Consider the following 15,213-nt stretch of genomic DNA (forward strand, 5'->3'; position numbering starts at 1 on the left):
AACACGGGAAAGTGGAGCGAGCCAGAGCGCCGCGCCCGGACGCTCTGGACAAGTCCAAGTCCAAGTCTCCTTCACCTTTGACTAAAAGTGTTCCAAGTAGAAATAATAAAAGTTTAGAGGAAAAGAAAGATCCTCGCTTAAAAAAACGGACTCAAGAGAAACCTGAAAACGATGATCCGAGGGAGAAAAGGAAACGAGAGGACGACTCTAAAGATCTGGAGGATCTGAAGAAGAAACGGGACGAGGCATCGAAGAAGAGCAAACTGGAGAACGGCTCCATGGCAACCAAAGAGGACTTTAAACTGGGGGGCAACGCCCGGACGCACGCCAGGAAGCGGTCGCGCTCTCCCGACAGCCTTTCTCCCAAACGGAACACCGGGCGCGGCGGCAGCAAAGAGAAGGACCGGCGCTCGCCCAAAAGCAGCTGCCGCGCCCGGAGCAGCTCGCCATCGCCGCACAAAGGCCAGAAGAACCCGCGAGCGCGCAGCCGAGAGGACCGAGGCGTGTCCGGCCTGAAGAAGAGTCTGAACGACCGGCGCAAACGAGGCCCCGACGACCGGGACTCGCCCAGAGGTCACGACCCCGCCAGTAAAGAGTCCAAAGACGCTGCGCACCGGTGGAAGAGCGGCTGGGAGGACACCAAGCAGTGAGTCGCACCATCATGTGTCCTAGTCGTCCCCTTTGTGTCCTAGTCGTCCCCTTTGTGTGTCCTAGTCGTCCCCTTTGTGTGTCCTAGTCGTCCCCTTTGTGTGTCCTAGTCGTCCCCTTTGTGTGTCCTAGTCGTCCCCTTTGTGTGCCCTAGTCGTCCCCTTTGTGTGCCCTAGTCGTCCCCTTTAGTGCGTGTCCTAGTCGTCCCTTTAGTACACATAAAGGGATGACTAGGACACATAGTCGTCCCCTTTGTGTCTAATGGTGTAGAAGTGGGTCTGATAGTGAAGTGTGTCTTGCAGTGGGAAGGAGGAGCCTCACAAGTCCATGACGCCGCGGCACAAGGCGTATCCTTCTCCTCGCACGGCCAAACATCGCCTCAGCGTCGACGCCAACCTGCAGATCCCAGACGTGCTCAACTCCGCCTCCAAAAAGGACCTGCTGCGACTGGTGAGGTCAAAGGGCAAACGGCCCACGCCTTGTGTTTAATGGGCCCTTTTCAGTCCTGCTTTGGATGAACATTGAAGGGGTTGTCACTGTATATCCCGCCCACTTTCTACTGCCGCCAATCAGACTGAAGCAGTGTTTCCCCGGCCCTAGTTACCGTAGCGGCCCATAGTTCTGTAAAGTTAGCATCATATTCACAGATTCAGACTTCTGAGGTCAATTACAGATACACATGCCACAATCCTCATATTTACACTGCCAAGAGACGACGACCTCCTTTACAAAGATCAGATGCGTATTTTGGGCGCAGCGACTCACACTGCTCCGAGTGGGCGGAGCCAAGACGAGTGCTCAGGGACCGTCAAACATTTTACATCTGGAATGGAACAATTTGAAAAAGAGTAAATGCAACATGATGGTCACCACAGCAACCTTTATTTTTCCATCTGAAGCTTTATTTGTGTTTTTATTTATGGAATATGATTAAGATGAAATGAATCTTCAATAGCTTCTTAAATATTTGTTGTCACCAAATTCACAGCACTTTTCAATAATGACAATATATATCTACTACAACCTTTATTTTACCCGTTTAAGATGAAATGTGATGAATTATGGATCTTCAATAACTTTTATTATTGGATGTTGGGTCACCACATTCACCGCACTTATATAAATACTTTTTATTGCCTTGTTGCACTTCCCACCACAAATATAGCAGGTCAGTGTGTTGGTGTACGTCTCCATGGAGACCGTGTTCACCTGTCGGGTTTGTGTGCAGGCGAGCAAGCGTCTGGAGAACGGCGAGATCTCAGAAGAGGAGTTCCTCAACTTGGCCCACAAGATCAAGCACCTGTTCCAGTATCAGGAGGAGAAGCAGCAGCAGCGGGGTGAGTCCTGGGACCAATCCCCCAAAACGAGCCCTTCGTCCGGGCCGCCGGCGCAGAGAGTGCCCCCTGCTGGCCTGGACGCGGCGCAGGCCTCCTACTACCAGCACAAATCCAAACTGAGGAAGACCCAAGTGTCACAGCACAGGCCACTCGTGCCCAGCGACGAGTGGCCCGAGGCGGACGAGGGCTACAGGGCAGGTGAGGGGGAGGGGCCAGGTGAGGGGGAGGGGCCAAGGCAGGGACAGAAGGCTCGGAATCCAATACTTTTTGACATAAGCTGGCAGGGAGCAAGATGGCGACTCATGTAACACGTGACTGAGAGCGAAGCAGTGAGCTGAAGCACATGGGGAGGGGCCAGAGGGAGGAGGGAGGGGCCAGAGGGAGGGGCCAGAGGCAGGAGGGAGGGGCCAGAGACAGGAGGGAGGGGCCAGGCCGGAGTTATTGTGTGGCCATGAGTTTGAGTGACGGATTGATACCATTAAGAGTTCAAAACGACTTGTGAAAGTGCTCTAATTGGCGCCCGCAAAAACATGAAGCTGAAACCCATGATTCGCACAGAGCCACGCCCCCTCTTCCTCCACACGCACAGAGCCACGCCCCCTCTTCCTCCACACGCACAGAGCCACGCCCCCTCTTCCTCCACACGCACAGAGCCACGCCCCCTCTTCCTCCACACGCACAGAGCCACGCCCCCTCTTCCTCCACACGCACAGAGCCACGCCCCCTCTTCCTCCACACGCACAGAGCCACGCCCCCTCTTCCTCCACACGCACAGAGCCACGCCCCCTCTTCCTCCACACGCACAGAGCCACGCCCCCTCTTCCTCCACACGCCCAGAGCCACGCCCCCTCTTCCTCCACACGCCCAGAGCCACGTCCCCTCTTCCTCCACACGCCCAGAGCCACGCCCCCTCTTCCTCCACACGCCCAGAGCCACGCCCCCTCTTCCTCCACACGCCCAGAGCCACGCCCCCTCTTCCTCCACACGCCCAGAGCCACGCCCCCTCTTCCTCCACACGCAGAGCCACGCCCCCTCTTCCTCCACACGCACAGAGCCACGCCCCCTCTTTCTCCACACGCACAGAGCCACGCCCCCTCTTCCTCCACACGCCCAGAGCCACGCCCCCTCTTCCTCCACACGCACAGAGCTACGCCCTTTCTTCCTCCACACGCACAGAGCCACGCCCCCTCTTCCTCCACACGCACAGAGCCACGCCCCCTCTTCCTCCACACGCACAGAGCCACGCCCCCTCTTCCTCCACACGCCCAGAGCCACGCCCCCTCTTCCTCCACACGCCCAGAGCCACGCCCCCTCTTCCTCCACACGCCCAGAGCCACGCCCCCTCTTCCTCCACACGCCCAGAGCCACGCCCCCTCTTCCTCCACACGCCCAGAGCCACGCCCCCTCTTCCTCCACACGCACAGAGCCACGCCCCCTCTTCCTCCACACGCACAGAGCCACGCCCCCTCTTCCTCCACACGCACAGAGCCACGCCCCATCTTCCTCCACACGCACAGAGCCACGCCCCATCTTCCTCCACACGCCCAGCGCCACGCCCCATCTTCCTCCACACGCCCAGCGCCACGCCCCATCTTCCTCCACACGCCCAGCGCCACGCCCCATCTTCCTCCACACGCCCAGCGCCACGCCCCATCTTCCTCCACACGCCCAGCGCCACGCTCCATCTTCCTCCACACGCCCAGCGCCACGCCCCATCTTCCTCCACACGCCCAGCGCCACGCCCCATCTTCCTCCACACGCCCAGCGCCACGCCCCATCTTCCTCCACACGCCCAGCGCCACGCCTTGACTTTGTGCCCGGTTCTGTTGGTTTCACGGGTGCTCTTCTGGTTCAGTCTGACCTGGATTCCCTGTTTCCAGGCGAGCGGCGGAGTAAAGAACGAGACGAGCCTCCGCAGCCCATGATAGAGGACTACAACCACGGAAAAGAGTTCCCGCCGCTCAAGTCTCTGCCCGGTCTCCGATTTAAGAGGCGCGTGGACCCTCGGGACACAGGTACAAACGGCCTTCTGGGACCTCCTGCTTAAAGTGGCTTCCACACCGCCGCGGCCGCCGCGTCCAGTTTACATTCAAGGTCTATAGTAAACGCGCGCCGAGCACGTAGTGCGTTATCCGCGGCGCGATTGGTGCATTTTCTTACGCTCTCGCGCTTTGAGCGCGTATGAGGCGGCCGAGGCGACGGAAGCGGCTTACGCGACGCATTCAGATATGTTCAGGTCTCTGCAGCTGAAGCGTAGCAGCCGCCGCAGCAGCCAATCAGAGCCCCTCACATTTCCGGTATTCCCCGTGGAATTCCCAAAGAAGAGCCACTTTTTCCTGGCTCGTCAACAATGGCAGACGAAAGACTGATTGTGGCTGTTTGTGGGAGAAAGCAGCTGTACCATGTGTTCACGGTGGAACAGAGACGGAAACAAACCAACAACACTCTCCATATCTGCAATTTTACACAATGAAAGGCCGCGACAACACCTCTACTGCGCATGTGCGCAGAGCTCGAGCGCTCCGTACGCGCGCCTGTGTACAGTGGCCGGGGCGTCGAGAGCGCGCGTCCGGTGCGTAAACCTTTCAAATGTACACGCGCTCAAATTCTGCGTCGGGCGCGATTAGGCGGCGGCGGTCTGTACGTAGCTTTAAGCTCTTCACGTCTGGACACGGGAAATGAGCCCACAATGTCATGCAGTCACTTTGTACGTTGCTTAGCGGCTTCTCCCTTCTCATGCAGCGGACCGCGAGTGGATCTCTCCTCTGTCGGAGCGCCATCGTCTGGACGGTGAGGTGAAAAGCGGATACGACCGTCGCTTCCCGGAGCGCAGAGCGGACCCGCCCTCGCTAAACCCCCAGGAGCCTCCCAGGTCAGCATTACACTGCACTTGTTTAGTTCTGTTGGAGATTAGAGTTTAGGGCTTTGTTTTTCCTGTCCACGCTGAAAAACAGGCTCCGCCCCCTGCTATGTCACAATGTATTCCACATTTTCCAGAGTGAGCCACTGGCCACTTTGACACGCTTGTTTTATGGTGGATGAAGTGATTTTGATTGACATCTTCCCCAGGTTTGAGCGTGAGCGCCTGTCGCCCCTGCCGCCGCCTCACCCTGTAGCCCGAGAGCAGCCCGACTCCAGCCCAGTGCCACGCTTCGAGAGCCCCAACTCTGAGCACTCTGAGGAGGGGCCACTGGAGCCCGGGCCCCCGCAGAACCTCCAGAACCTGCAGCCCAAATCCATCCTCAAAACCAGGCACGACGGGCCGGAGCGAGGCTACAACGACAAGGCGCCGGGCAACAGGCAACAGGTCAGTCTCCGCCGCCCTCTCTCTCCGGCCTCCCTCCGCCTCCCTCTCTCTCCCGCCGCCCTCTCTCTCCCGCCGCCCTCTCTCTCCCGCCGCCCTCTCTCTCCCGCCGCCCTCTCTCTCCCGCCGCCCTCTCTCTCCCGCCGCCCTCTCTCTCCCGCCGCCCTCTCTCTCCCGCCGCCCTCTCTCTCCCGCCGCCCTCTCTCTCCCGCCAACCTCTCTCTCCGGCCTCCCTCTCTCTCCCGCCGCCCTCTCTCTCCCGCCTCCCTCCGCCGCCCTCTCTCTCCCGCCTCCCTCCGCCGCCCCCTCTCTCCCACCTCCCTCCACCGCCCTCTCTCTCCCGCCGCCCTCTCTCTCCCGCCTCCCTCCGCCGCCCTCTCCCTCCACCGCCCTCTCTCTCCCGCCGCCCTCTCTCCCGCCTCCCTCCGCCGCCCTCTCTCTCCCGCCTCCCTCCGCCGCCCTCTCTCTCCCGCCGCCCTCTCTCTCCCGTCTCCCTCCGCCGCCCTCTCCCTCCGCCGCCCTCTCTCTCCCGCCTCCCTCCGCCGCCCTCTCTCTCACGCCTCCCTCCGCCGCCCTCTCTCTCCCACCTCCCTCCGCCGCCCTCTCTCTCCCGCCGCCCTCTCTCTCCCGCCTCCCTCCGCCGCCCTCTCTCTCCCGCCTCCCTCCGCCGCCCTCTCTCTCCCGCCGCCCTCTCTCTCCCGCCTCCCTCCGCCGCCCTCTCCCTCCACCGCCCTCTCTCTCCCGCCGCCCTCTCTCCCGCCTCCCTCCGCCGCCCTCTCTCTCCCGCCTCCCTCCGCCGCCCTCTCTCTCCCGCCGCCCTCTCTCTCCCGTCTCCCTCCGCCGCCCTCTCCCTCCGCCGCCCTCTCTCTCCCGCCTCCCTCCGCCGCCCTCTCTCTCACGCCTCCCTCCGCCGCCCTCTCTCTCCCGCCTCCCTCCGCCGCCCTCTCCCTCCGCCGCCCTCTCTCTCCCGCCTCCCTCCGCCGCCCTCTCTCTCCCGCCTCCCTCCGCCGCCCTCTCTCTCCGCCTCCCTCCGCCGCCCTCTCTCTCCCGCCGCCCTCTCTCTCCCGCCTCCCTCCGCCGCCCTCTCTCTCCCGCCTCCCTCCGCCGCCCTCTCTCTCCCGCCTCCCTCCGCCGCCCTCTCTCTCCCGCCTCCCTCCGCCGCCCTCTCTCTCCCGCCTCCCTCCGCCGCCCTCTCTCTCCCGCCGCCCTCTCTCTCCCGCCTCCCTCCGCCGCCCTCTCCCTCCACCGCCCTCTCTCTCCCGCCGCCCTCTCTCCCGCCTCCCTCCGCCGCCCTCTCTCTCCCGCCTCCCTCCGCCGCCCTCTCTCTCCCGCCGCCCTCTCTCTCCCGTCTCCCTCCGCCGCCCTCTCCCTCCGCCGCCCTCTCTCTCCCGCCTCCCTCCGCCGCCCTCTCTCTCACGCCTCCCTCCGCCGCCCTCTCTCTCCCGCCTCCCTCCGCCGCCCTCTCCCTCCGCCGCCCTCTCTCTCCCGCCTCCCTCCGCCGCCCTCTCTCTCCCGCCTCCCTCCGCCGCCCTCTCTCTCCCGCCTCCCTCCGCCGCCCTCTCTCTCCGCCTCCCTCCGCCGCCCTCTCTCTCCCGCCGCCCTCTCTCTCCCGCCTCCCTCCGCCGCCCTCTCTCTCCCGCCTCCCTCCGCCGCCCTCTCTCTCCCGCCGCCCTCTCTCTCCCGCCAACCTCTCTCTCCGGCCTCCCTCTCTCTCCCGCCGCCCTCTCTCTCCCGCCTCCCTCCGCCGCCCTCTCTCTCCCGCCTCCCTCCGCCGCCCCCTCTCTCCCACCTCCCTCCACCGCCCTCTCTCTCCCGCCGCCCTCTCTCTCCCGCCTCCCTCCGCCGCCCTCTCCCTCCACCGCCCTCTCTCTCCCGCCTCCCTCCGCCGCCCTCTCTCTCCCGCCTCCCTCCGCCGCCCTCTCTCTCCCGCCGCCCTCTCTCTCCCGTCTCCCTCCGCCGCCCTCTCCCTCCGCCGCCCTCTCTCTCCCGCCTCCCTCCGCCGCCCTCTCTCTCACGCCTCCCTCCGCCGCCCTCTCTCTCCCACCTCCCTCCGCCGCCCTCTCTCTCCCGCCGCCCTCTCTCTCCCGCCTCCCTCCGCCGCCCTCTCTCTCCCGCCTCCCTCCGCCGCCCTCTCTCTCCCGCCGCCCTCTCTCTCCCGCCGCCCTCTCTCTCCCGCCTCCCTCCGCCGCCCTCTCCCTCCACCGCCCTCTCTCTCCCGCCGCCCTCTCTCCCGCCTCCCTCCGCCGCCCTCTCTCTCCCGCCTCCCTCCGCCGCCCTCTCTCTCCCGCCGCCCTCTCTCTCCCGTCTCCCTCCGCCGCCCTCTCCCTCCGCCGCCCTCTCTCCCGCCTCCCTCCGCCGCCCTCTCTCTCACGCCTCCCTCCGCCGCCCTCTCTCTCCCGCCTCCCTCCGCCGCCCTCTCCCTCCGCCGCCCTCTCTCTCCCGCCTCCCTCCGCCGCCCTCTCTCTCCCGCCTCCCTCCGCCGCCCTCTCTCTCCCGCCTCCCTCCGCCGCCCTCTCTCTCCCGCCTCCCTCCGCCGCCCTCTCTCTCCCGCCTCCCTCCGCCGCCCTCTCTCTCCCGCCTCCCTCCGCCGCCCTCTCTCCCGCCTCCCTCCGCCGCCCTCTCTCTCCCGCCGCCCTCTCTCTCCCGCCTCCCTCCGCCGCCCTCTCCCTCCACCGCCCTCTCTCTCCCGCCGCCCTCTCTCCCGCCTCCCTCCGCCGCCCTCTCTCTCCCGCCTCCCTCCGCCGCCCTCTCTCTCCCGCCGCCCTCTCTCTCCCGTCTCCCTCCGCCGCCCTCTCCCTCCGCCGCCCTCTCCCTCCGCCGCCCTCTCTCTCCCGCCTCCCTCCGCCGCCCTCTCTCTCCCGCCTCCCTCCGCCGCCCTCTCTCTCCCGCCTCCCTCCGCCGCCCTCTCTCTCCCGCCGCCCTCTCTCTCCCGCCTCCCTCCGCCGCCCTCTCTCTCCCGCCTCCCTCCGCCGCCCTCTCTCTCCCGCCTCCCTCCGCCGCCCTCTCTCTCCGCCTCCCTCCGCCGCCCTCTCTCTCCCGCCGCCCTCTCTCTCCCGCCGCCCTCTCTCTCCCGCCTCCCTCCGCCGCCCTCTCTCTCCCGCCGCCCTCCCTCTGCCGCCCTCTCCCGCTCACTTCCTGGTGTCTGTTACAGGGTTGGGTTGAGAGCGGCCCCAGGTTTGACTCTTATGACCCGGAGCAACGCTTCGACGGCCCTCGCTTTGACCCGCCCTCACGCTTCAACAGCCCTGAGCACTTCGATCACATGACACACAGTGGACCAATGAGAGGGTTCGACGGGCCCTCGCCCCGCCCTCAGGGGCCTGTGCGCTTCGAGCCTCCGATGCAGCGGTTCGACGGGCCACAGCGCTTCAACAACAGCATGGGCCCCATGGGTTTCCAGCCCATACCGCAGCGCTTTGAGGGGCCTTTTGACGGCCCGGAGTCCAGGTGAGCAACATGAGCCATTGAAGAACCCTCAGTAGAACCCTCAGTGGGACCAGAACCCTCAGTGGGACCAGAACCCTCAGTAGAACCCTCAGTGGGACCAGAACCCTCAGTGGGACCAGAACCCTCAGTGGGACCAGAACCTGTTCTAACCCTGTTTTGACCCGTCTCTTCTCAGACCCAGACCTGGCTTTGATGGTCCTCGCTTCGAGCATCGTTATGCTCCTCAGCAGCATCCTCCCGTGAGGTCCCTGGGGCCCTCCATGTTCGACGGCCCCATGGCCCCACAGCAGGGCTTCAACATGGGCCCCAACAACATGGGCCCCAACAACATGGGCCCCAACAACATGGGCCCCAACAACATGGGCCCCAACAACATGGGCCCCAACAACATGGGCCCCAGCAACATGGGCCCCAGCAACATGGGCCCCAGCAACATGGGCCCCAGCAACATGGGCCCCAACAACATGGGCCCCAACAACATGGGCCCGCAGCACTTTTCTGAGCCTGTGAGTGGCCCCTTCCCTCCCGCAGCCCCCATGTTTCAGGGGCCTAACTTTGGCCAGCCTGGGCCCTTCACACAGCCTCAGGGAGGCTTCTATCCCCAGGCCCCGGGCCCTGGCCTGCAGCAGCCGGTGAGGCCCCTGCTCCTGAACACATCTGACACAAACGATATGATTCATTTAGTAAAACTGTGATGTTTGTTTCAGATGAACAACATGAACCAGCCGTTTATGCCTCAGAACACTGTGCCTTTCCCCCAAGGTCAGACACTGCATTCACACTGCACCCGCACTGCAGTCACACTGCACCCGCACTGCAGTCACACTGCACCCGCACTGCAGTCACACTGCACCCGCACTGCAGTCACACTGCACCCGCACTGCAGTCACACTGCACCCGCACTGCAGTCACACTGCACCCGCACTGCAGTCACACTGCACCCGCACTGCACCCGCACTGCACCCGCACTGCAGTCACACTGCACCCGCACTGCACCCGCACTGCACCCGCACTGCAGTCACACTGCACCCGCACTGCAGTCACACTGCACCCGCACTGCACCCGCACTGCACCCGCACTGCACCCGCACTGCACCCGCACTGCACCCGCACTGCACCCGCACTGCACCCGCACTGCACCCGCACTGCACCCGCACTGCACCCGCACTGCACTCGCACTGCACCCGCACTGCACCCGCACTGCATTCGCACTGCACCCGCACTACACTCACACTGCACCCGCACTACATTCACACTGCACCCGCACTACATTCACACTGCACCCGCACTACATTCACACTGCACCCGCACTACATTCACACTGCACCCGCACTACATTCACACTGCACCCGCACTACATTCAAACTGCACCCGCACTGCATTCACACTGCACCCGCACTGCACCCGCACTACATTCACACTGCACCCGCACTACATTCAAACTGCACCCGCACTACATTCAAACTGCACCCGCACTACATTCACACTGCACCCGCACTACATTCAAACTGCACCCGCACTACATTCAAACTGCACCCGCACTACATTCACACTGCACCCGCACTACATTCACACTGCACCCGCACTACATTCAAACTGCACCCGCACTACATTCAAACTGCACCCGCACTACATTCAAACTGCACCCGCACTACATTCACACTGCACCCGCACTACATTCAAACTGCACCCGCACTACATTCAAACTGCACCCGCACTACATTCGCACTGCACCCAAACCCCTCCCCTCAGGGCTTGGGTCATGTGACAGGTCAGGTTCTCATCATGTCCTCCTCCTGCAGCTGCTCCGGCTCCAGAGAATCACTTTGGTCAAGTCGATGTGAACGACCTTCTGTCTAAACTCATCTCCACCGGAATCATCAAAGGGTCTCAGCCTGAAGGCCCCGCCAGCCAGGCCCCAGGTAACTGCTCTGAAGGGCCCCGGGGTAACCCGGGGGTAACTGCTCTGATGGGCCCCGGGGTAACTGCTCTGAGGGGCCCCGGGGTAACTGCTCTGAGGGGCCCCGGGTAACACTAAAGGTTGAAATGTGGAGACTGAAGGTTTTGGAGTTGATGTCACTGTGTTTAGTCCTAATTGTGTGTTTGTCCCAGGAGGCCCCCCCGTGGCCCCTGCAGCGCCCCCTGTGGTGGAGGAAGAGGAGGACGAGGAGGAGCCTGCAGAGGACGACCTGCCTGACCTCACCAGCTTCATACTGGACACCATGAAACAGTAGGTCCAGCACCAGACTCTGGACAGAGTAGGTCCTCACCAGACTCTGGACACAGTAGGTCCTCACCAGACTCTGGACACAGTAGGTCCTCACCAGACTCTGGACACAGTAGGTCCTCACCAGACTCTGGACACAGTAGGTCCAGCACCAGACTCTGGACACAGTAGGTCCAGCACCAGACTCTGGACACAGTAGGTCCAGCACCAGACTCTGGACAGAGTAGGTCCAGCACCAGACTCTGGACACAGTAGGTCCAGCACCAGACTCTGGACAGAGTAGGTCCAGCACCAGACTCTGGACACAGTAGGTCCTCACCAGACTCTGGACACAGTAGGTCCAGCACCAGACTCTGGACACAGTAGGTCCAGCACCAGACTCTGGACACAGTAGGTCCTCACCAGACTCTGGACACAGTAGGTCCAGCACCAGACTCTGGACACAGTAGGTCCAGCACCAGACTCTGGACACAGTAGGTCCAGCACCAGACTCTGGACAGAGTAGGTCCAGCACCAGACTCTGGACAGAGTAGGTCCAGCACCAGACTCTGGACAGAGTAGGTCCAGCACCAGACTCTGGACACAGTAGGTCCAGCACCAGACTCTGGACAAAGTAGGTCCAGCACCAGACTCTGGACAGAGTAGGTCCAGCACCAGACTCTGGACACAGTAGGTCCAGCACCAGACTCTGGACACAGTAGGTCCAGCACCAGACTCTGGACAGAGTAGGTCCAGCACCAGACTCTGGACAGAGTAGGTCCAGCACCAGACTCTGGACACAGTAGGTCCAGCACCAGACTCTGGACACAGTAGGTCCAGCACCAGACTCTGGACACAGTAGGTCCAGCACCAGACTCTGGACACAGTAGGTCCAGCACCAGACTCTGGACACAGTAGGTCCAGCACCAGACTCTGGACACAGTAGGTCCAGCACCAGACTCTGGACACAGTAGGTCCAGCACCAGACTCTGGACACAGTAGGTCCAGCACCAGACTCTGGACACAGTAGGTCCAGCACCAGACTCTGGACACAGTAGGTCCAGCACCAGACTCTGGACACAGTAGGTCCAGCACCAGACTCTGGACGAGTAGTGCTGACAGTAGGTCCTCACGTTGATCCATTTCCTCCTCAGCCGTTACGAGAGTGTGGTGACTCGTCTTTACACGGGGAACCAGTGCTGTCTGTGCAGCATGCGCTTCACGGCCGCTCAGACTGACCTCTACGCTGACCATCTGGACTGGCACTTCAGACAGAATCACGCCGGCAAAGTGGCTGCCAAGAAGATCACACACCGACGCTGGTACTACGGCCTCACGGTGAGTAGGACGTCCACACGGGTGCCGGGAGTGGACAAAGACTCAGATATGACCCTTACACTTGTCCCTGGTTCTTTCAGGACTGGGTGGAGTTTGAGGAGATCGCAGACCTGGAGGAACGAGCCAAAAGTACCTTCTTTGAGAAGGAGAACGAGGAGGAGGTGCAGAAGACCCAGGCCGCCGCCAAAGAGAAGGAGTTCCAGAGCGTCCGAGCCACTAAGGACCAAGTCGCAGAGGTGAGTATCAGAGACATGAGGGTCTGGAGGAGGAGGAGGAGGCTGAGGGTCTGGAGGAGGCTGAGGGTCTGGAGGAGGAGAAGGAGGCTGAGGGTCTGGAGGAGGAGGCTGAGGGTCTGGAGGAGGAGAAGGAGGCTGAGGGTCTGGAGGAGGAGAAGGAGGCTGAGGGTCTGGAGGAGGAGGCTGAGGGTCTGGAGGAGGAGGCTGAGGGTCTGGAGGAGGAGGCTGAGGGTCTGGAGGAGGAGGCTGAGGGTCTGGAGGAGGAGGAGGAGGAGGAGGAGCCTTCAGGAGGAGGAGGAGCCTTCAGGAGGAGGAGGAGCCTTCAGAAGGAGGAGGAGCCTTCAGGAGGAGGAGGAGCCTTCAGAAGGAGGAGGAGCCTTCAGGAGGAGGAGGAGCCTTCAGGAGGCTGATGTTGCTTGTTTCTGTTTCAGTTGTGTGAGATCTGTCAGGAGCCTTTCGAGACGTACTGGGTGGAAGAGGAGGAGGACTGGTTTCTGAAGAACGCTCTCCGTGTCGACGACAAGGTACATGACAAATACTTCACAAAGTACTGCAGTAACAGTACTGCAGTAACAGTAACAGTACTGCAGTAACAGTACTGCAGTAACAGTAAAAGTACTGCAGTAACAGTACTGCAGTAACAGTACTGCAGTAACAGTACTGCAGTAACAGTACTGCAGTAACAGTACTGCAGTAACAGTACTGCAGTAACAGTACTGCAGTAACAGTAACAGTACTGCAGTAACAGTACTGCAGTAACAGTACTGCAGTAACAGTACTGCAGTAACAGTACTGCAGTAACAGTAACAGTACTGCAGTAACAGTAACAGTACTGCAGTAACAGTACTGCAGTAACAGTAACAGTACTGCAGTAACAGTACTGCAGTAACAGTACTGCAGTAACAGTACTGCAGTAACAGTAACAGTACTGCAGTAACAGTAACAGTACTGCAGTAACAGTACTGCAGTAACAGTACTGCAGTAACAGTACTGCAGTAACAGTACTGCAGTAACAGTACTGCAGTAACAGTAACAGTACTGCAGTAACAGTACTGCAGTAACAGTACTGCAGTAACAGTACTGCAGTAACAGTAACAGTACTGCAGTAACAGTACTGCAGTAACAGTAACAGTACTGCAGTAACAGTAACAGTACTGCAGTAACAGTACTGCAGTAACAGTACTGCAGTAACAGTACTGCAGTAACAGTGGTAAAAATAACCGTCTGTGTCTCCTCAGAACTTTCACCCGGCGTGTTTCGAGGACTATCAGAACGTAAGTACCAGACACTCAAACATGTCCCGCCTTAGTCCCTCTTTAGACCCTCTTTAGACCTGCTTTAGACCCTCTTTAGACCCTCTTTAGACCCTCTTTAGACCCTCTTTAGTCCTGCTTTAGACCCTCTTTAGTCCTGCTTTAGACCCTCTTTAGACCCTCTTTAGTCCTGCTTTAGACCCTCTTTAGTCCTGCTTTAGACCCTCTTTAGTCCTGCTTTAGACCCTCTTTAGTCCTGCTTTAGACCCTCTTTAGACCTGCTTTAGTCCTGCTTTAGACCTGCTTTAGTCCTGCTTTAGTCCCTCTTTAGACCCTGTTTAGACCTGCTTTAGACCCTCTTTAGACCCTCTTTAGTCCCTCTTTAGACCCTCTTTAGACCCTCTTTAGTCCTGCTTTAGACCCGCTTTAGACCTGCTTTAGTCCCTCTTTAGACCCACTTTAGACCCTCTTTAGTCCCTCTTTAGACCCTCTTTAGACCCTCTTTAGTCCTGCTTTAGACCCGCTTTAGACCTGCTTTAGTCCCTCTTTAGACCCACTTTAGACCCTCTTTAGACCCAGTTCCTGACGGTGTTTTCTGGTTTCAGTCGTCGTACCTGGAGGCCACGCCTTCTCCACACAAACACCTGGAGCACCCACTGAGCGCGCTCAGAACAGACGACGTTAAAGTGAAAATTGAGGACGAGGGTGGAGCCTCGTGTTGTGTCAAACAGGAAGTGGACTCTGAACCTAAACAGGAAGTGACTGTGAAAGAGGAGCCTGCTAGCAGCTAGCAATGGCTCACTGTTGTCGTGGTTACGGCGTGGGGCGGGGCCCCGCGATGAACACTTTTGTATTTGCACCAGGTCTGATTCTGTTGTACGCCACTTAATTTATACATGAGATTAAAGTATTTTTGGTACTTCCTGGTCTTTCTGTTGTGAATATTTGCTCCGAGCCCATTGGCCGAGGCGTTTCCTGAAGGTAAGCATCCTGATTGGCCGATGCCGCTGAGGAGGTGGAACTTGTTGACGTTTAATTTGAGCTGAAATAAAATCTTTCTGGTTTTGGTTTGGATCGTTTTGTTTTACAGCTTAAATAAAGTTCTTTCACAAATGCTTTGGCTGGTTCTTTTCACAGCTTTAGTCACATTAAAGACCTTTGCCCTGTCGCCCGCTGCTGACCACACCCTGCTGACCACACCCTGCTGACCACACCCTGCTGACCACACCCTGCTGACCACACCCTGCTGACCACACCCTGCTGACCACACCCTGCTGACCACACCGTGTCCCCTGCCCTGTCTTAATCTGACGTGTTTGGGCGTCATCAGATTTCAGAACGGGAAATGGGGCCCAACGCAGGAGCTTGACAGTCCTGGTTTAGTCCAGGTCCAAACCAGGACTAAACCACAGAGGAGGAGGAGGTGTCATGAACACAGGAGGAGG

The 15,213-nt window shown here is 60.5% G+C and overlaps 1 protein-coding gene across 2 annotated transcripts in view; it reads left to right on the plus strand.

Moving 5' to 3' along the window:
- pcf11 (PCF11 cleavage and polyadenylation factor subunit) overlaps positions 1-14,690 on the plus strand; it is a 25,248-nt gene extending 10,558 nt beyond the window's left edge. Inside the window, exons 5-20 of one of the 2 annotated variants that reach the window (XM_072461750.1) lie at positions 1-646; positions 951-1,098; positions 1,877-2,183; positions 3,866-4,000; positions 4,728-4,857; positions 5,055-5,292; positions 8,441-8,736; positions 8,912-9,368; positions 9,444-9,498; positions 10,538-10,657; positions 10,848-10,965; positions 12,096-12,279; positions 12,360-12,515; positions 12,947-13,039; positions 13,754-13,789; positions 14,374-14,690. The exon at positions 1-646 is cut by the window's left edge and continues 382 nt beyond it. In XM_072461750.1, coding sequence (XP_072317851.1) covers positions 1-646; positions 951-1,098; positions 1,877-2,183; positions 3,866-4,000; positions 4,728-4,857; positions 5,055-5,292; positions 8,441-8,736; positions 8,912-9,368; positions 9,444-9,498; positions 10,538-10,657; positions 10,848-10,965; positions 12,096-12,279; positions 12,360-12,515; positions 12,947-13,039; positions 13,754-13,789; positions 14,374-14,559 — 3,305 coding nt within the window. In that variant the 3' untranslated portion in view covers positions 14,560-14,690. The remainder of the gene's footprint in view (positions 647-950; positions 1,099-1,876; positions 2,184-3,865; positions 4,001-4,727; positions 4,858-5,054; positions 5,293-8,440; positions 8,737-8,911; positions 9,369-9,443; positions 9,499-10,537; positions 10,658-10,847; positions 10,966-12,095; positions 12,280-12,359; positions 12,516-12,946; positions 13,040-13,753; positions 13,790-14,373) is intronic. The other variant, XM_072461751.1, reaches the window with a different exon arrangement.
- Positions 14,691-15,213: the final 523 nt, after the last annotated feature.

Source organism: Eucyclogobius newberryi, unplaced genomic scaffold (assembly GCF_026437365.1).
Source record: "Eucyclogobius newberryi isolate DKJ021-1_F unplaced genomic scaffold, fEucNew1.0.hap1 SCAF_31, whole genome shotgun sequence".
Taxonomy (NCBI): Eukaryota; Metazoa; Chordata; class Actinopteri; order Gobiiformes; family Gobiidae; genus Eucyclogobius; species Eucyclogobius newberryi.